This window comes from Eubalaena glacialis, chromosome 2, assembly GCF_028564815.1.
Source record: "Eubalaena glacialis isolate mEubGla1 chromosome 2, mEubGla1.1.hap2.+ XY, whole genome shotgun sequence".
NCBI lineage: Eukaryota > Metazoa > Chordata > Mammalia > Artiodactyla > Balaenidae > Eubalaena > Eubalaena glacialis.
The window spans coordinates 167,807,427-167,829,119 of NC_083717.1; the positions used below are offsets into that span (position 1 = coordinate 167,807,427).

Consider the following 21,693-nt stretch of genomic DNA (forward strand, 5'->3'; position numbering starts at 1 on the left):
GCTCTGTGTGTATGTGGGGGGCTAACCAATTGTCAGACTTTGCTTTAGGTGATAGGGCAAAAAACTGTGCTAACGCTACGGGACCCTCAAATTCATGCATTTAGAGACATTCAAGACCAGGGAGGGCTTCCCTGGTGGTGCAGTGGTTGAGAATCCGCCTGCCAATGCAGGGGACACGGGTTCAAGCCCTGGTATGGGAAGATGCCACATGCCGCGGAGCAACTGGGCCCGCGAGCCACGACTACTGAGCCTGCGCGTCTGGAGCCTGTGCTCCGCAACAAGAGAGACCGCGATAGTGAGATGCCCGCGCACCGTGATGAAGAGTGGCCCCTGCTTGCCGCAACTAGAGAAAGCCCTCGCACAGAAACGAAGACCCAACACAGCCAAAAAATAAATAAAAAAAAAAAAAAAAAAAAAAAGACCAGGGAAAGGCTGATCAGTGGTTCTGAATATAGATTTTAATTTACATAATTTTAGCCCCAAGTCTTACTTGTCTTTCCCCGGCATCCCTGGATTCTGAGAATCCTGATCCTCTCTGGGTTTCTCTGGGCAAGCCAGCCCCATTTTGATTGTATCCTTCTCTGCTACCAGCACTCTAAACTGCGGCTTCTTCCTCCTCCATATGTTACCACTCATGTTTGTTCTTTGTCTTCCAGAATTTAAAAACAAAATTCTCATCTACTGGTAGCCCCTTCTCTCTGTTTATAGTGAGTTTATGTATTTTTATTTTTATTTTTTTATTTTTTTAATGTTATTTATTTCTGCATTGGGTTTTCATTGCTGCGCGCAGGCTTTCTCTAGTTGCTGCGAGCAGGGGCTACTCTTCGTTGCAGTGCACGGGCTTCTTATTGCGGTGGCTTCTCTTGTTGCGGAGCACCAGCTCTAGGCACGCAAACTTCAGTAGTTGTGGCTCTTGGGCTCTAGAGCACAGGCTCAGTAGTTGTGGCGCACGGGCTTAGTCGCTCCGCGGCATGAGTTTTTGTATTTTTTAATTCCTTGCGATGACTCTATATAGTGTCGACTTGGCTGGGCTGAAGTACATTTTCCAGCCATGTTTCTTTCTTTCTTCTATGTTTCTTATTAGGGTGGGTCACAGGGGAGATTTTTGTGTCTAACATGAAACATTTATCCCTGGACAACCAGAAATTTTCTAATCCTTTCCCCAGAAAAGATTATAAAGCCCCTTTTTTGTCTTTGGGGAAATCTTCATTCTCCCTAGCTGGTTTACATCCCCTCTTTGATATTCTGTAACTTAAATTCTGAGATATAAAGCTAGCTAGTATTAATACATCTTATGTTAGATGATAAGGAAGAAAAATCAATCAAAAATATTTGACTAATAAATATATTTAAACCTTTAATATCAAACGTTAAGGAAGAAATATTTATAACTATCACAGCCCTTATTTCAGCAACTGGTCATGTAATTACAGTTGGTATTTATAACTGCCTTCTTCCTCTACTTAATCCATATTCCCTTTGCTGTCAGTGAGCACCTCAGCTGGTCTTGGTTCCTTGCCTGGTGGAGTGACCCAAACCTTCATTTTTGAAAGGTCTGAGCTATTCTCAACCCTGCCTGAATTGAGTTATTGTAGTTTTCTGTTGACTTTAATCACAGGACATGGAAGTACTAAGGGGTATCCTAGAGGATCTCCTCCATTCCAGACATACTCCTCACCCTCACTGTGTAGAAATAACCCAATTTCCACTTGAACGACAGGATTAATCCCCGCCCCCCCCCCCCCCCCCCGCAGCCAGTACAGTAACTCCCTTTTTTGCTTGTTGATTCAGAACCCAAAGTGTCCAGATGGCAGTCTGAACTGGAGTTTAACAGAGTCATTGTTGTGTCCCCTGATAGAAGCATTCTCCCTTTGAAACTAAGATTTCTAGATCACCAAAGACTGATGTCACAGGGATAGGAAGTTAATATTTTGCTGAAACCGAATTTATTACTCTCATTTATTTCCCTAACAAATGAAAGAAAAACCCTTTTATTTCTCATTAGAGGCATGAAGGGCATCACCATCACCGAAGCCAAAAACCTTGGAACCATCCTAAATTCTTCCTTTTCCATTATTTTAATCCCACCTGTTAGAAAATTTATCAGCTTTACTTTCCTTCACATCTCTCACTTTTATCTCCTCATTTACATCCTCATATCAATCACTGCCTTAGAACAGACTTCACCTTCACTTACTCAAATTGTAGAGACAATCTACAATTAGCTTTTCCCACTTATCCATCTACTACTTTTCTGCTAGAGAAATCTTTTAAAAATCACGTCATATTTAGTGGCTCTACGTGCTTAAGGTAATTTCCAACTTCTTACCCAGCTGAATTAATTCATCTGTTGTAACAGAGATCCAAAGTCACATGGCTTTAACAAGTTAGAAGTTTATTCTCTCTCAGGACTTATATGGTGGCTCTACAGTGTCAAGAATCCAGGTTCCTTCTGATTTGTTACTTTACCATCTCTTAGTATGTTGCCCTTATCTACATGGTTCAGGATGCCTCACCACCATGTCAGAGCCAACATGAAAAAGAAAATGGTGAAGAGAAGGATGTGTTCTTCCCTTTAAGTTTACAACCTGGAAGGATGTGTAAATCATTTTCACTCTCAGCTCATTGGCCAGAACATGGCTAAAAGTTCCAGCTGCAAGAGAGTTTGGGAAAGAGAGTCTTTAGTCTGGCTATCCTTATGTCTAGCTAATAATGGAGAGGCTCAATTACTGTAGAAAAAGGGGGAATGAATATTGGAGGTGTACCAGTAGTCCATGCCACCGAGGTATACAAGGTCTTCTGGAGATTGACCCTTGCCTGGCTCTTTACCTTATCTCTTAGTGTGCTGCTTTTCCACTCCTTCTCCTTTCCTAGGTGTCCTAGACTTTGTTTCCTCTTTCTTTCAGCCATGCTAAACTGTTTGCCAAACATGCTATGCTGGTATATGTTTCTCTGCCTTTCCTCATAATGCTTCTTTAGCCTGAGATGTCCTTGCCACCCACTCCCATCATCTCCAATACTCTCTGTTAACCTGATCTCTGAGAATTTGTTTTTCAAGAGTTAACTTAAGCATCTTCTATTATATAAAGCCTTTATTGGAGAGCACCACCTTCACCCTGGTAGAATTGACCATTCTCTCCTCTGTTGCCCTTATTATATGCAGATAGACTAGTCATTGTACCTTTTGGCAGTTATTTACAGTTAGATTCTTTCTCTTCCATTGCAAACCCTTTGAGGGCAAAGAAGACATTTTATTCATGTATCCCTTGGATGTAGCATAGTGCCTGACAGAGGATATACACTAAATATTTACCAAATATGCAAGTGGGTCCATAGCAAAAATATATCTGTCCAGATTTTTAAATGTCAGGGAATGCTCTTAAGACATAGCTGGCTGCTGTTTTTTAAACTTTTGTCAGTTAGTCAAGATGATAATGTTAGCTCCAACAGTATCTATAATCATCCTATATTATCTTGTTAATTGTTTCATATTTAGTTTTTAGTTATAATTTAACTCTAAAAGTACTTTCAGAATTAGCTACAGGACTTTTTTTTCTGTTTGAAATGAGTGGACTTTTCTGTCTACTAAGGCACAATATTTATAATTGCTTTTTAACAATTCAGTATATCAGTGACTTGCTGCAGGAGATTTGTCCTGAGACCTTCTGAGCTCTGCCACCCTAACATACTGGTTCTAAGATATAGTTATCTCAGGGTTTGTTTAATGACTAAGAGTCATTTTTGTAAACAGATACTAAGGCAAGATTGCCTTAAATATTTTTACATGGAGAATTTTTTTTTTTCTGCTTTACTGTCTTGAGTAATATCTTTTGTTTTACTTGTAGATTTGATGGTCCTCGAAGATTTGAGGATTTAGGGTCAAGGTGTGAAGGACCGAGACCCAAAGGGCCTCGTTTTGAAGGAAATCGCCCCGATGGGCCAAGACCCAGATATGAAGGTCACCCAACAGAGGGCGCTAAAAGCAAATGGGGAGTGATTCCCCGGGGGCCAGCATCTCAGTTCTATATTACCCCCAATACATCCCTCAGTCCTCGACAGAGTGGACCACAGTGGAAAGGCCCCAAACCAGCTTTTGGACAGCAACATCAGCAGCAACCTAAGTCACAAGCAGAACCAGGAAACAAAGAACCATTAGCAGACACCAGTAGTAACCAGCAGAAGAATTTTAAAATGCAATCAGCTGCATTTTCCATTGCTGCAGATGTAAAGGATGCCAAGGCGGCTCAGTCAAATGAGAATCTAAGCGACTCTCAGCAAGAGCCACCTAAAAGCGAAGTCTCGGAAGGGCCCATAGAGCCTTCTAATTGGGACCAGAATTCTCAAAGTATGGAGACTCAAATGGACAAAGCCCAAGCTGTTACTCAGCCCGTACCCCTTGCAAATAAACCTGTACCTTCTCAATCTACTTTTCCCTCAAAAACAGGGGGGATGGAGGGAGGAACAGCAGTAGCAACATCATCATCACTAACTGCAGATAATGATTTTAAACCTTTGGGTATTGGTCTGCCCCATTCAGAAAACAACCAAGATAAAGGGCTGCCTCGGCCAGATAACAGAGATAATAGGTTAGAAGGCAATCGAGGCAGCAGCTCATCTTACAGAGGTCCTGGGCAAAGCAGAATGGAAGACACACGGGATAAAGGACTAGTAAATAGAGGTAGAGGCCAGGCAATCAGCCGTGGCCCAGGGTTGGTCAAGCAAGAAGACTTTCGTGATAAAATGATGGGTAGAAGAGAAGACAGTCGAGAGAAGATGAGTAGAGGAGAAGGCAGCCGGGACAGAGGGTTGGTGAGGCCAGGAAGCAGTCGGGAGAAAATGCCAGGTGGTCTGCAAGGCAGCCAGGAGAGGGGTAGAGCTGGCAGCCGAGAAAGGGGACCACCTCGGAGGGCTGGCAGTCAGGAGAGAGGACCCCCTCGAAGACCTGGGAGTAGAGAGAGAGTACCACCCCGAAGAGCAGGGAGCAGGGAGAGGGGACCACCTCGAGGGCCTGGCAGTCGGGAAAGGGGTCTGGGAAGACCAGATTTTGGTCGTGACAGAGGTCCATTTAGACCAGAACCAGGAGATGGTGGGGAAAAAATGTATTCATATCACCGAGATGAGCCTCCTAGGGCAACATGGAACCATGGAGAAGAGAGAGGGCATGAAGAGTTCCCATTAGATGGTAGAAATGCTCCAGTGGAACGAGAAAGACTTGATGATTGGGATAGAGAGAGATACTGGAGAGAATGTGAACATGACTATCAAGATGATACACTAGATTCATATAACAGAGAGGACAGGTTTTCGGCACCATCTCGATCTCATGATGGAGATAGACGAGGCCCTTGGTGGGATGATTGGGAGAGAGATCAGGATATGGATGAGGACTACAGCAGGGACTTGGACAGGGACGTGGATCGGATCGGAAGACCTATGGATATGTATGATAGAAATTTGGATAATGAGTGGGACAGAGATTATGGGAGACCACTGGATGAACAAGAATCACAGTTCCGTGAACGAGATATTCCATCTATTCCACCTTTACCACCCCTCCCACCTCTTCCACCTGTGGATAGATATCGGGATGATAGATGGAGAGAAGAAAGAAATCGAGACCATGGGTATGATCGAGATTTCCGTGATAGGGGTGAGTTGAGGATCCGAGAGTACCCAGAAAGAGGAGATACATGGCGGGAAAAGCGAGATTATATTCCTGACAGAATGGACTGGGAAAGAGAACGATTGTCAGACAGATGGTACCCATCTGATGTGGATAGACATTCCCCCATGGCGGAACATATGCCCTCCTCACATCATTCTTCTGAAATGATGGGGTCGGATGCAAACTTAGACTCTGACCAAGGCCTTGGAGGGGTAATGGTTCTCAGTCAGAGGCAGCATGAAATCATTTTGAAAGCTGCACAAGAACTGAAAATGCTTCGGTAAGTTAACTACTTAAGATCATTTCTTTTAGTCAAAACCGCATTCAGACTGCTCTTTTTAAAATGATGTGTTATATTTGAATGGAATTATTTTTGTTCAAGTTCTTACCACATGATTTTAATTTTAATTTCTAGTCATTGAGTGCTGTTTTAGGGTAGGATGGATATTTAGGAACTGTATTAATTATAAACTTATGTCCTGAAATATGAAAATTTGATAGCCATTCTTGGCTTTTGTAGATATGTTGCCGACATGCCATGCCTGTGATTGTTTCAAGTTCAAACTTCAACTTTCCAGTGCTCTGGATTTCACGGAGCCCATACGTAAAATCCCTTTTTTCCCCTGAGGCAGTTTGTTCTTTGGTATTAGATCTGATAGACTTCATATTCACTAATCTTTGGTATAACTTTGGAAAGTGCTGGAAGGATTTATATTTTTCTCTGTTGAAGCTAAGAATGGTTTACCTGGAAGCAGCCTCAGATTTATCTAACTATTGATTCTTTCTTTTTGGGATGTTTTATCTTTCATTATAACTAGAAGCAATATCTCTACTTGAGGATGTTACTTGTTTCTACATAATCAGATATTATCTTTGTGAGATGGAGAATAGAATTTGGATTTCTTGATTTACAATCACCCAACTATGTATAGGTATCTACATAATGCTTCCCATTAGTAGCAGTAATAATAAAAGCTAACATTTATTGCACGCTTACTATGTACCAGGAACTGTACTAAGTGCTTTGTATGTATTAATTCATGTAATCCTTATACCAACTATATCCTGAGATGAGAATTTAGGAGTCACTGACAGATTGCAATGAGAAATTACTTTTTGAGTAATTTCTTAGGAATTAGCAATGTTTTGTGAAAATAAATTAATGGTTAGTTTTTGATATATTCCAATGTATTGTGTTTTTTTCATTTTTCAATTCTGGTCTATATTTGTGGATTATGCCAATTGAAATTATAACTGAAGCTTTATGACTAAAAAAGTATAATGAGGAAAAATACCTGTAAGTAAAGATCAAAGATCAGGTGCCTCAGGAAACAAAACAGATTTCTGTGGTCTGTAGAAGATACACTCTAAGAGATTTGACTTTTCCAGATTACTCCTGAAGAAAGTAGTAAATGTGGAAAGTATGCTATAGAACATTTAGCTATTCTCTGTTCACTTTTAAATTATGGACACCTTTAATTTAACACCTACTGTGTGCTGGCACTGTGCTGATAATTTAGCATGTATTATCTCAATCCTCCTATCTCAAATCCTTACCGCAAAGGCCTGCAAAGATAAGTAATAGTATTCCCACTTCGCCAAAGACACTAAGGCTCAGAGAGTACCACTTGGCTACTAGAATTGGTAAACCTAGAATTTGAACCCAGTCTGTCCAACTCTAAAATCTATGTTGTTTATGGAGAACACCAGGCTGATTGGTGTTACTAAGCTGCCAAGGTTTCTTTCCTTTCCTTTTTGAAATTTCCTTTTCACCCGTTATTGCTTTGTATAGAAATGCTGGATACAAGGTGCCTCATCATCCTTTTTTTAAAGCTCTTTCTAAGCCACATAATAAAACAAAATATGTGAAGTGATGGGTAAGAGTGGTCATAGTTAAATACAAGTCACTCACGTTGTATTGGGAAAGTCATAGTATGATTTACATGAGGCAGAAAATAATCTTTTTTTATACTTGACCCTTACTTTGTGTCCATTTGGGTCATTACACTTTACAAAATGGTAGGGAGAAAATTGTAAAAGGTCTGAAGAGGTTGTGGTAGATGTTGTATGTGTTTACTGTGGGCATTGTAAGGAAAAGTGAAGGGAATTTGACCAGCGATTTAAAGAAAAACTGGAAGAGTTACGTAATTACTCTCTAGGAGTATGAAGTGTTTTAAAGGTTTAGACTGACAACTGTTCTCACTGTATACAGCAGGGGCTGTAAATTAAAATGCCCACAAGAACCAGACAGGTAACTAAAATGAGTGAAAGCGGGCCAGTGTAACTCTACTGAGTTTGGTGAGGACTGTGGCAAACTGCTTCATCTAAAGCAGGCAGCCACTACTCCTCTGAGCTGATTGTTGGCATGTGGGAATGTAGGCCCAGTGTCTGCAGATCTCTTTAAAATTTGAATTTATATGGAAAAATATATTATTTTGCTTTGTAAGTAATGGCAGCTAGCTCAGATTTTAAAACTAATATGGAAGCTAAATTTTAAAAAACCTTTTTATATATTCATATATATCCAAATACATTGATATTTGGCCCATGTGCCACCATTTTGCAACCTCTTATCTAAAGACTATTGAACAAAGAAAAAAATAGCAAGAGAGATTTTTGTTGGATGAAAGAAAAACATGACAAGTAGGTGAGACATTAAAATAGACTAAAGAGGCAGGTTCTAGAATCGGTCCTTGAAGATCTTCAATAATTTATCATTATTTTATAGGTCGTAGATGACTGATCAGTTAGCTCATAAAGGCAAGAGAGTATTACCCTGGAGATGCTTTATGGGCACTGTAGAGGGTTTGAAAAAAGGTTTTAGTTTCCTTTTTTGTTCTTCAATATTAATTATAGTTATTTAGGAATGGAGAACACATGCCTTATGTACAATGGCAATTTTATTTGTTTACAGAGAACAGAAAGAACAGCTTCAAAAGATGAAGGACTATGGGTCTGAACCACAGATGCCTGACCATCTACCACCCCAGGATTTGAGATTGCAGAATACATCTTCAAGACCTGGAATGTATCCGGTATGGGAAAATATGTGCCCAGAAAATGAAATGGTTCTTACTTTGTATGTTTGTATGTCGTTTGATTTTTTTTTTTTTTTTTGTATTACAATAAGTATAAATTTCCTCTATAAAGAATGTAAATTTTGGAAAAGTAAAAAGCTAATGGTAATGGACCTTTGAAAATATTATGAGTATGGTCGAAAGTGTGACAGAAATGCTTTTTTCCCCAGGGTTTGATAAGTACACCAAGCACACCTGAACTATATATATGGCTTGGTGTTCACAGAATTGTAGAATATTCTTGGTAATCCTTTTTGTTCAAATAGTCCTGTTTTCCATTTGGACAGTGCAGGGACTCCCTGTGAGCCCTGCTCATGTGAGCTTCGTAGTCTCCCTGCCTCTTCAGGCTACTAGTCCTTAGCTAGGGAAGGGGTTGAACATCGTGCCCCAGTTCAGGCAGTGAAGCTACGTTAAAGACTTGTGTGATTAAGCTCTCCCCTTGTTTTGCTTTCATTTTGTTGTTGTTGTTGTTTTACCTTTAAGCCAGTGATGGGCTTTAAAAACGTTATCATGCAAATATAAGTGAGAGAGAGAAAAAAAACACTACTGAACCATTTCATCAGATTAACTCTTCATTTCTCAACGTTCCCTTCCATCCTAATCTAACACACAACACTCAGACATAATTGTTGATGTCAGCAACCACCATGATGTTGACTCCCCAAATCATATCTCTTGGCCTGTGTATGCATCCATCTGCCTACAGGGTTTCTCTCTGGGTGTGTCTCCTGCCAAACTCAACATATTTAAAATGGAGCTCATTACCATCCTGCATGAAAACTTGTTCTTTCTCCTCATTATCACCTAGTCACCCGAACTTGAAACCTGAAGTCAGCCCTAACTCTTTTCTCTGTCCTAACCTTCTGTGTTCAGTCATTCTGTTGATTAATTTTACTATCTTTTTAATATTGTTCAAGTATTCTATCCTCCACTTCCCTACAACCTCAGTTCCAGCCTTTGTCAGTTCTTGCCTAGATTATTTCAGAAACACCCTAATTCATCTCTCTCCATCTCATTCCCCTCTGATCCATTCTTCATTCTGCTTCCAGAGTGATTATTTTTAAAATATTTTTTGAATCAAATTTTGAGTTATAATTTACATATGTTTTAAGCCCACAGTTTGAGTTTTGACAAATGTATTCCAAAAGAAAAAAAAATTTCCATTGCCCCCAAAAGTTCTCTCATGCCATTTTGTAGTTAGGACTACCCTACACTCTACTTTAGGCAGCACTGATGTGACTGCTGGCCAAAATAGACATTTTATGTCTGTCTTTTTTTTTTTTTTTTGGCTGCGTTGGGTCTTCGTTGCTGTGCACGGGCTTTTTCTAGTTGTGGCGAGTGGGGGCTACTCTTCGTTGCGGTGCACGGGCTTCTCACTGCGGTGGTTTCTCCTGTTGCGGAACACAGGCTGTAGTCATGCAGGCTTCAGTAGTTGCAGCACGCGGGCTCAGTAGTTGCGGCACGCGGGCTTCAGTAGTTGTGGCACGTGGGCTCAGTAGTTGTGGCGTCGGGTCCTAGGGTGCATGGGCCCTAGGGCACAGGCTCAGTAGTTGTGGCTCATGGGCTTAGTTACTCTGTGGCATGTGGGATCTTCCTGGACCAGGGGTTGAACCCACGTCCCCTGCACTGGCAGGTGGATTTTTAACCACTGCACCACCAGGGAAGTCTCCAAAATGGACATTTTAAAACATAAATCTCACCATGTTGTACCTTGGCTTTAGAACGCTTCAGTATTCTTGTGTTCCTTTCAGGATAAAATCTAGATTCTTTTGCCTGGCCTTCTATGTTCTTCCTGAGCTGGCCCAAGCTCTGCTTACCATTACTTGCTACTCCCTCTCTTTACTTTCCCTCCACATGGAGCTTCTGACAATTCTGTGAGTGTGACTGGCTCTTACTTCTCCATGCCTTTGCGTATGCATGTTGTTCTCTAAACCTAGAGTTTCTTTTTTTTTCTCTTCCTATCCTCTCCTCCAACTAGTTAATTCTTGTTTATTTTTTAGAACTCATCTCTGTATCTTCTCTTCCACTTGTGTAAGACAATTGCCCTCGCATGTACGCCTGTAACATCTTATGGGCCTCTGTCAGAACCCTTATCATACTGTATTTGGATTGTCTGTTTTCTTGTCTGTCTTGCTTTCTGTCTTGTCTTGCCTTCTCTCTTATCTTGCCTGTCCTTCATAAGGATAGGAACTACATCTTTTATCTTTGACTCTCTTAGCAAATAGTAGAAGCTCTAGATTATAGATCCACATTTCTGCTTTATTCACTTGATAAATCAATCATAAACATTTTAAGATATTGCTACATGCTTTTTATTTTTGATGCACAATTTATTAAAACTATTCCATTTAACAAAGTTAAACCTTTGTTTCTAATCTTTTATTAATACAATGTTAATAAATGTCTTTGTATCAAATTCTTATTTTTTTTAGTTTTAATTTTTTTTATTGAAGTATAGTTGATTTACAATGTGTTAATTTCTTCTGTACAGCAAAGTGATTCAGTTATACATATATACACATTTTTAATATTCTTTTCCATTGTGGTTTATCCCAGGATATTGAATACAGTTCTTTGTGCTATACAGTAGGACCTTGTTGTTTACCCATTCTATAGATAAAAGCTTACATCTGCATTCTTTATTTTCTACAAACCACTATGCATTATGCTTCAAATTCTTATTTTAGATAACTTCTTAAAAGTACTTTTAAACTCCTATAGTGGTATACTTTAGTTAAAGAACAAGGACATTTTTAATGATTCCTATAATATAGCCAACAGCTCTCTAAAATAGTTATATAACAAGTATACTATAGCCTTGCAAGCATCAGCTACTTAATATTTTTGGAAGATTTAATATTTTAATAAAATGTTTTAAAATGTTTGGTAATGGGACTTCCCTGGTGGTCCAGTGGTTAAGACTCTGCGCTCCCAATGCAAGGGGCCCAGGTTTGATCCTTGGTCAGGGAACTAGATCCCTCATGCTGCAACTAAAGATCCCGCACACAGCAACGAAGATCCCGAGTGCGGCAACGAAGATCCTGCGTGCCGCAACTAAGACCTGGTGCAGCCAAATAAATAAATAAATATTTTTTAAAATAATAAAATGTTTGGTAGTTTTGATAATTAGTGAACATGAATATTTTCTGATAATTGTTAATTACATTTCTTATAAAAATCCTATTTTATCTATTTGACTCTTAAGGTTTTTCTTACTAATTTATGTTATCCTTAGTATGGTACAGATATTAATCCTTTCTCATGTAAACACTGTAGGAGTGTTCTGTTTTTCACAAATGTATGTATTGCTTTCACTATGTAATATGAAAAAAACACTTTTTATTTGTAGACATAGTCCAGAATTCTTATGATATCTAAAGCATGTCTGGATAGCTGTGCTCCAGACGCAGTAGCTTTGTCATGTATAGGCATTTCCCTAACGAAGTTTAAAGTGCCGTAACCTAAAGTTTACCTTACATCATTTACCTGATAGTCATTTGTCTTTAACTCCAGCCTATGGTGGCCTCTTGTTAAATAATATTTCTTACGTATTAGCCAAAATGTAATTTTGTTACTCAAAAAGTTTAACACGCAGCCTGTGTATGAATAAATATATAAGTAATGTGTATTGTTGGCTTTCCAAGGTCTAAAGTAGCTGTCAATTTGTTTGTCAATAGAACAAACCAGAAACATAGAAATAAGAGAAATGGGTAAAGAGTGTTCAAATCAGAGATTAAAATTATCTCTGATTGCAAAGATTAAAATAAAATTTGACAATTGGGTTTTAATATTAAGTAAATAGAACCTATCTACCAAGAGATTCTACTGTTTCCTTAATATACATTTCTGTTGACATTTGGTGGTTGTCAGAGAGATTACTAAATGTCCCATTTGGTATCTTTGTTTTGTTGTTTCCCGGTTCTGATGTTGTGTGTTGGTACCAGCCTTGCCACAAACTACTATTGTCAGTCAGACAATTAGATAGAAGTGAGGGAGCTAGCTAGAGTTTGTTTCTCTCACTGGAAATTCACTATTTTTGTGGAGGAGATAGGTTACCATAGTGGGGAGATAGCTTATAGCAGAGATTCTTAACCAGGTGGTCAACATCAGAATTACAGAAGTTTTGTTTATTTTAAACTAATGTCAGGACCTCACTCACAGATATTCAGTAGGTTTGAGGTGGGCCTGGGATATTTGTATCAAATTGGCTAGCACCCTAATTTTTCTGGAAGGAGAAGAAAAAGAGGGTGGTTCATTGCAGGGAAGGGAGGAGGTGATAGTGTTGAGGACATTTTTTTTTTCCTTTTTTAAACCAACCTACTTGAGGTATAATATACATAATCTAATTTGCCCATTTTAAGTTTGTAATTCAGTGATTTTTAGTAAATTTACTGAGTTGTCCAACCATCACCATAATCCAGTTGTAGAACATTTTCATCACCCCAGTAAGATCCCTTGTGCCAATTTGCAGTTAATCCTCATTCCTACCCAAGTCCCAGGCAACAGCTAATCCACTTTCTGTCCCTATAGATTTGCCTTTTTGGGCATTTAATTTAAGTGGAATCATACAATATGTGGTCTTTTGTGTCTGGCTTCTTTCACTTAGCATAATGTTTTCAAGGTTCATCCATGTTATAGCATGAAGCAGTACTTCATTTCTTTTTATTGCCAAGTAACAATCTGTTGTATGGCTATACCATATTTTGTTTATCCATTCACCAGTTGATGGACATTTGGGTTATCGAATAATGCTGTTGTGAATATTTGTGTGCAGGTCTTTGGGGGGGGCATGTTTTTCTTGGTTAGAAACCTAGGAATGGAACTGCTGAATTATTTGGTAAATTGAAGTTTAACTTTTTGACAAATTGTTAGACCATTTTCCAAAGTGGAAATTTTACATTCTTACTAGCAGTCTAAGAGTCTTTGTGTTTCTCTACATCCTTGCCATCATTTGTTATTGTCTGTTTTATCAATTATAGCCATTCTACTGGGTATGAAATGGTACCTCATTGTGGTTTTAATTTGCATTTCCCTCATGACTAATGATGTCGAGCATATTTTCATGGGCTTATTGGCCATTCATATATCTTCTTTGGAAAAATATATGCAAATCTTTTGCCCATTTTTTTTTGACTATTTGTCTTATAAGAGATTTTTATATTCTGAATACAAGTCCTTTATCAGATAGGTGATATGCACGTATTTTCTCCCTAATGGTGTATTTTAAATTTAAAGTACAAAAAGTTTTGAATTTTGAGTAAGTTCAATATATCAAATTTTTCTTCTATGGATTGAGAACCAGATTTTAATTTCTACTGATATGTGAAAACATGATGGTATGCTCATTCGTTAAGCCATTTACTCTTTTCTCCAGCCTCCAGGGTCCTATAGACCACCCCCTCCTATGGGTAAACCACCAGGTTCAATTGTAAGACCCTCTGCTCCACCAGCAAGATCATCTGTTCCTGTGACCAGGCCGCCTATCCCAATACCGCCACCGCCACCCCCTCCTCCTCCGCCGCCACCTCCTCCTCCAGTGTTAAAGCCACAGACTTCAGCTATGGAACAGGAACGCTGGGATGAAGATTCTTTCTATGGCCTCTGGGATACAAATGATGAACAAGGACTGAATTCAGAATTTAAACCTGAAGCTGCAACGATTCCATCTGCTCCAGTGTTACCACCCCCACCTGTTCACCCTTCCATCCCTCCTCCTGGCCCAGTGCCTATGGGTATGCCACCAATGTCCAAACCACCACCAGTGCAGCAGACTGTCGATTATGGCCATGGCCGAGGTGAGTGAAAGTGGCAAATTTGTATTTGGGATTCTAAAGGAATTGTTAGCTTCAGCTTTGGCTTCCTTAAGCTTCACTCTTACAGTGTTTTTATCCCTGATTTTGTTTACCAGACATATCCACTAATAAAGTTGAACAGATACCCTATGGAGAAAGAATAACTCTGCGTCCAGATCCACTACCTGAAAGATCAACTTTTGAAACAGGTAGGAGTCCCAGAGAGATCAGTATTTTTAAACCTTTTAGGACCCAAATTATCATATGATTTCCCTTTTGGTAAGACTATCTGGGCCTCCCTTTTTTTTTCAGTGTTCAGAAATAAAGTTTTTGTGTTTTTGTGTTTTTTTGTTTTAATTTATTAATTTATTTATTTTTGGCTGCATTGGGTCTTCGTTGCTGCGTGCGGGCTTTCTCTAGTTGTGGCGAGCAGGGGCTACTCTTCGTTGTGGTGCGCGGGCTTCCCATTGCATTGGCTTCTCTTGTTGCAGAGCACGGGCTCTAGTCGCACGGGCTTCAGTAGCTGTGGCACGCGGGCTCAGTAGTTGTGACTCGTGGGCTCTAGAGCACAGGCTCAGTAGTTGTGGTGCACAGGCTTAGTTGCTCTGTGGCATGTGAGATCTTTCTGGACCAGGGCTCGAACCCGTGTCCCCTGCATTGGTGGGCGGATTCTTAACCACTGTGCCACCAGGGAAGTCCCAGAAATAAAGTTTTAATGGAACACAGACACACTCCCATTAGCTATTGTTTACAGCTGCTTTTATGCTAACAAACCAGAGCTGGGGTAGTTGCGACAAAGACTGTATGTCCTATAAAACATTTACTGTCTGTCCCTTTACAGAAGAAGTTTGTTAATCCCTGTTCTAGACACTGGGAATTCAACATGAGAAAAATAAAAGTTTCTGTGCTTATGAAATTACATTCTAATGGGAAAAACAAACAAAAAGAATAAATGAACAAGATCGTTTCAGACCTTTGAATGTATTATAAAGACAATGAAACATTTGATGTGATGGATAGTGAAGGTGGTTAATTTAGACAGAGTGGTCAGAGGAGGCCCCTGTGACAGTGAAGCTGAGAGCTGAATGACAAGGAGTCAACCATGAAGCATCTGCAAACAGATGGTCCCAGTCAGAGGGAACAGCAGGTGGTAGGTCTCAGCAACAGGAAAGTGTGGTTGCATCACAAAGAGATGGGGAAAGTAGTAGGAGGTGAGATCAGAGAGGGAACTAGGGTTAGGCAGGGGCCAGCTCACAGAGGGCCTCTTAGAATGTGGGCCTCCCTTTAATATAGCTAAAAGATTTATAAGTTGAATTTAGGGCAACAATTTATACTAGTTCTAAATTTAGATTTGTACATTTCTGCTTTTATTTCAGAAAAAAAGGGATATAGTTCTTATTTTATATTGTTTTTATAGAGCATGTAGGCCAACGAGATCGTTATGATAGAGACAGAGATCGTGAGCCTTATTTTGATCGTCAAAGTAATGTCATGGCAGATCATCGAGATTTCAAAAGGGATCGGGAGACACATAGAGATCGAGACCGGGATCGTGGTGTTATTGACTATGACCGGGATCGATTTGACAGAGAACGCCGACCTCGAGATGATAGGTATGCTATGAGAAATATCTTTGCCAGGTGTGCAAATTACCATATACTTAAGTTCAGCAAAAGTCAGTGTAGTTAAAGGAAATTTAGTAAATGATGTATTTTTCTCATGCGTGTGTGTGTATAATTTGGAGAGGGAAGAGTACCAATTTTCAGGAAACTAGGTGGTTGAGTTTTGTGAGCTTGAATTCCAGAGAGTTAAATGGGAGATGGAGATAGCCAGAAAGGAAAGGAAAGAGTATTGTTAACAAAGTTGTAATCATTGCTTAATTAATAGGCAAACAATTTATTTTTGCTATTTGTGAGCTCTGTGGATGTGTGTATGCAAGGCAGATCTAAATGGGAAAGCAAAATGAAAATATAAGTATTGACTATGTATAGTAAGTACCCATAGAAAAAATTGGGCAGATAATGGTGTTGCATTATAAGAGAACTCCATATATTTTTTATTTACCAAAGCACTTACTGTTAAACCTTCTAGGACTCAGTCATATCGAGACAAAAAAGACCATTCCTCATCCAGAAGAGGGGGATTTGATAGGCCATCCTATGATCGGAAGTCTGACCGACCAGCCTATGAAGGACCGTCCATGTTTGGAGGTAGATTAGTGCCTTATTAACTATAAAGATGCTGAGAACTGAAAACAACATGAGATGCTTTCCATTGTAGTTATGGATTTAAACTTTCAGAGTAAAATGCACTCACAGATTTCTCAGAGGTGACAACATTATCACCAGAAATAGCCATGTAATTGATGAAATAAAATGTAAATTTCTCTTTTTACATTATTAAAGAAATTTTGGAAGCTAGAATCAAAACCACCTACCATACCACAACTATTGTAATTTTGTATATTTCCTGTCATTCTCTCTTCACACACATATTAATGAAGTTGTAATCAAAGTATAAATACAGTTTCTTTGTTGTGCTTGTTCCCATTGATATTGTGTACTATATACATTTTTCCATACGTAAACCTATTATATTAATGGCTCTATGATAATCCATCAAGTGGATGAGATATATGACTCTTATTTTTGGACGTTTAGGTTGCTTTTAGTTTTCCACTGTTATAAATTACACTTAAACTAGAAATTCACACCTACTTATACAAACAAGCTTTCCTAAGCTGGTGACTCGTTCTCAAAATTGTAAAGCAGAAGTTACATGCAGACGGACTATAAATCATACTCAGGACTATTCAGGAGTACATGTTATTCTTCTATATTCTGTTGGTTAACTTTTTTCCTAAGTTTAATACAAACAAGGATGAATTCAGTATTTTTCAGAACATTCTTTTTGCCTGAGATCATACCTAAATCTTTTCATTTTCTTGATTTCAATAGGTTTACATTATCTTAAACTATCTTTAATTAAGGATAAAAGTAAGCCCCCAAATCACCATAAGTTATGTTACCTTAGGAGGAGTGGAGAGAGTTAAAATTTTAAATAATTACTGTATAAATAGTAATTTGTTCAACTGCTGGGATCCTAGGAGAACGAAGAACTTACCCAGAGGAGCGAATGCCCCTGCCAGCTCCTTCACTAAGCCACCAGCCACCTCCAGCTCCGCGGGTTGAGAAGAAACCTGAATCTAAGAATGTGGATGATATTTTGAAACCACCTGGCCGAGAGAGCAGACCTGAGAGAGTAAGTCCTATGTAAATGACTAGTTTTCTTGCAAATTAGAAGCTGATAAGAAATCTTTTTAGTATCCTGAACAGAATTTCTGTACTTTTCTGTGACGTAGTATTTTTTTTTAATTTTTAAGAAAAGTTTAATTTATTTTATTAAAGTATAGTTGATTTGCAATGTTGTGTTAATTTCTACTGTATAGCAAAGTGATTCAGCTACACAGATATATACATTCTTTTTCATATTCTTTTTCATTTTGGTTTAATCACAGGATATTGAATATATATAGTTCCCTGTGCTATACAGTAGGACCTTGTTGTTTATCCATTCTGTATATAATAATTTGCATGTGCTAATCCCAAACTCCCAGTCCATCCCCCCCACCCTCCCCCTTGGCAACCACAAATCTGTTCTCTGTGTCTGTGAGTCTGTTTCTGTGTCGTAGTTAAGTTCATTTGTGCCATACTTTAGATTCCACATATAAGTGATATCATGGTATTTGTCTTTCTCTTTCTGACTTATTTCACTTAGTGTGATAATCTCTAGGTTCATCCATGTTGCTACAAATGGCATTATTTCATTCTTTTTATGGCTGAGTAGTATTCCATTGTGTATATGTACCACATCTTCTTTATCCATTCATCTGTTGATGGACATTTAGGTTGTTTCCACGTGTGACGTAGTATTAATATCAGATTCAAGGCATCTTACCATCTCCAAATCATCATAAAATCTCATAAACTGCCTACCCTATAGAATCTAAGAAATTAGAGCTTAATTGCTTGGCAGAAAAAAATGTTGAAGGTTTTAGAAAATAATTCATAAGAACTCAATTAATTGCAATTTGAAGAAGGGAAAAGAGGATTTGGTTTTATGGTATGTGGAACTAAAAGAGGGAGAATTAGGAGACTTGATTAGTTTAGACATATTTTCCTCCATATGTATACATTCTTTTTTTTTTTTTTAAACATGTAGCTTATTATTCTTTTTTTTTTTTTTAATTTATTTATTTATTATTTATGGCTGTGTTGGGTCTTCGTTTATGTGCGAGGGCTTTCTCTAGTTGTGGCAAGTGGGGGCCACTCCTCATCACGGTGCGCGGGCCTCTCACTATCGCGGCCTCTCTTGCTGTGGAGCACAGGCTCCAGACATGCAGGCTCAGTAGTTGTGGCTCACGGGCCCAGCCACTCCACGGCATGTGGGATCTTCCCAGACCAGGCCTCGAACCCGTGTCCCCTGCATTAGCAGGCAGATTCTCAACCACTGCGCCACCAGGGAAGCCCCCTACATTCTTAAATTTATCTTATATTGCAAAATAATTAGATTCCATTTAAATAAAATGGTACGGGAGATTTCCATCAGAAGTTTGACTCTGTATATGTATGTATGTCACTGTTTTAAAGTCTATTTCATCTATTATTAGTATAGTTACTCCAGCTTTCCTGTGGCTGTTGATATATCTTTTTCCATCCTTTTAATTTCAATCTGTTTGTGTCTTTCAATGACACAAATAAAGTATGTTTCCTATAGACAGCATATAGTTGGATCATGTTTTTTTATGCAGTCTGATAATTTTTGCCTTTTAATTGGATTGTTTAAATCCATTCACGTGTAATGTTATTATTGATATAAGTTCCCTGGTGGTCTAGTGGTTAGGATTCTGCGCTTTGACTGCCGTGGCCTGAGTTCAATCCCTGGTCGGGGAACTGAGATCCCGGAAGCCACACGGTGCTGCCAAAAAAAAAAAAAAGGAAAGTATAGATAGCTTAATTCCATTCTTGGATTGTTCAGTTGTATTGAAATACAATTGATTTTTTCGTATTGATCGTATATCCTTCAACATTGCTGAACTCATTTATTGGTTCTAATAGATTTTTAGTGGATTCCTTAGGATTTTTCCTATATATAAGATCATGTAATCTGCAGATGGAGATGGTTTTACTTCTTACTTTACAATGTGTATGCCTTTTTTCTTTTTCTTGCCTCATTGCTCTGGCTAGACCTCCAGTACAGTGTTGAATAGATGTGGTGAGAGTGGACATACTTGTTTTATTCCTGATCTTAGAAAGAAAACTTTCAGTCTTTCACCATAAGTACTATGTTAGTTGTGGGTTTTCATTAGATGTCCTTTATCAAGTTCAGAAGGTTCCCTTCCATTCCTAGTTTGTTGAATGTTTTTATCATGAAAGGATGTTGGATTTTGTTAAATGCTTTTTCTGCACTGAGTTTTTTTGTTTTTTATTGTATTGATATAATGTATTACATTAACTGATTTTCAGATATTAATTTGAATCTCTGGGATAAACCCTACTTGGTCATGTTGTGTACTTCTTTTTATATGTTGCTAGATTCAGTATGGTAGTATTTTGTTGAGAATTTTTGTATCCATAATCCTAAGAGATATCTGTAATTTTCTTGTGATGTCTTTGTCTGGTTTTGGTATCAGATTATATGCTTGGTTTGAAATGCTGGCCTCATAAAATAAGTTGGGAGTTGTTCCTTCCTCTTCTATTTTTTGGAAGAGTTTGTGAAGAGTTGGTATTCTTCTTTAAAGGTTTGTTAGGATTCGGTGAAGAAGCCATCTGGGCCTGGGCTTTTCTTTTTTGGCAGTTTTTTGACTACTAATTAAATCTCTTCACTTGTCATAGGTCTATTCAGGTTATCTATTTCTTCTTGAGTCAGTTTCAGTAGGCTGTGTCTTTCTAGGAATTTGTCCATTTCATTTAAGTTATCTACTTTGTTGGTATACAGTTGTTCATAGTATTCCTTTATAACCCTTTTAAAATTTCTGTAAGGTTGGCAGTCATGTCCCCTCTTTTTTTCTGATTCTAGTAATTTGAATTTTCTCTCTTTTTTCTTAGTCTAGCTAAAGGTTTGTCAATTTTGTTGCTCTTTTCAAAGAGCTAGCTTTGGTTCCTATTTTATTAACTTCTTTGGTTCTCTATTTTATTAACTTCTGGTCTCATACTACTATTTCCTTCCTTCTGCTTGCTTTCGGTTTAGTTTGTTCTTCCACTGTCCTATGTTGTGTCCTCATTTTTGTTTATCTCAAAGTATTTTCTGATTTTTCTTTTGACTTCTTCTTTGACCCATTGGTTATTTAGGAGTATGGTGTTTACTTTCTACATACTTGTGCATTTCCCAAATTTTTAATTTTACTCCATTGTGGTCAGAGACATGCTTTGTATTATTCCTATGCTCTCAAATGTATTAAGGTTTGTTTCATGGCCTATCATCTGGTCTGTCCTGGAGAATGATAGGTCATTGTTAACTCTAAGATCTCACTGTGAAAAAAAATCTTCTCTGGGTGATTTTTTTTTTTCATTGTGTTTCAGATTGTTGTTATAATGAGAGGATTGCCTGGCAGTGGAAAGACACATGTTGCGAAACTTATTCGAGTGAGTATGGGAAAGTGAAAGAATCAGTTGCTTTTGTTAGCCACTTGCCTTCTTAGCAAGTAACATGATATTGATACAGATATTTCCCATTTGATCCATTCTAGTTGGCCCATCTGGTAGATGCTATCTCATAAATTTTGATCTGCTTAGGCAGATACTTTGCCCCTGCTTGATTTGAAACTACAAGAAGATTGCGTGGTATTTAGCCATAAGAAAAACTTTGTGCACGTTTATTAATTTATTCCGTAAATTCTCTTTAACTTTCTTGAATATATGATTCTTAGGATAAGGAGGTAGAATTTGGAGGACCTGCACCCAGAGTTCTAAGCCTGGATGATTACTTCATCGCTGAAGTGGAAAAAGAAGAAAAAGATCCAGATTCTGGAAAGAAAGTGAAAAAAAAGGTATGGTATATTCCTCTCAGATTACATCCTGATTCATAAATAGCATTGAAAGGAAAACATGTTCAGAGAGAAATGTGGCTTTTTTGAACACGAACTTTAGTACTCAGGTAT

At 38.5% G+C, this 21,693-nt stretch overlaps 1 protein-coding gene across 4 annotated transcripts in view; it reads left to right on the forward strand.

The window, feature by feature from the left end:
- YLPM1 (YLP motif containing 1) overlaps nucleotides 1-21,693 on the forward strand; it is a 67,463-nt gene that overhangs the window by 27,978 nt on the left and 17,792 nt on the right. For 3 of the 4 annotated variants that reach the window (XM_061181054.1, XM_061181057.1, XM_061181058.1), the window contains exons 5-13: nucleotides 3,846-5,945; nucleotides 8,580-8,700; nucleotides 14,117-14,537; nucleotides 14,651-14,743; nucleotides 15,952-16,147; nucleotides 16,626-16,744; nucleotides 17,641-17,795; nucleotides 21,116-21,178; nucleotides 21,463-21,582. In XM_061181054.1, the coding sequence (XP_061037037.1) occupies nucleotides 3,846-5,945; nucleotides 8,580-8,700; nucleotides 14,117-14,537; nucleotides 14,651-14,743; nucleotides 15,952-16,147; nucleotides 16,626-16,744; nucleotides 17,641-17,795; nucleotides 21,116-21,178; nucleotides 21,463-21,582 (3,388 nt within the window). The remainder of the gene's footprint in view (nucleotides 1-3,845; nucleotides 5,946-8,579; nucleotides 8,701-14,116; nucleotides 14,538-14,650; nucleotides 14,744-15,951; nucleotides 16,148-16,625; nucleotides 16,745-17,640; nucleotides 17,796-21,115; nucleotides 21,179-21,462; nucleotides 21,583-21,693) is intronic. The other variant, XM_061181056.1, reaches the window with a different exon arrangement.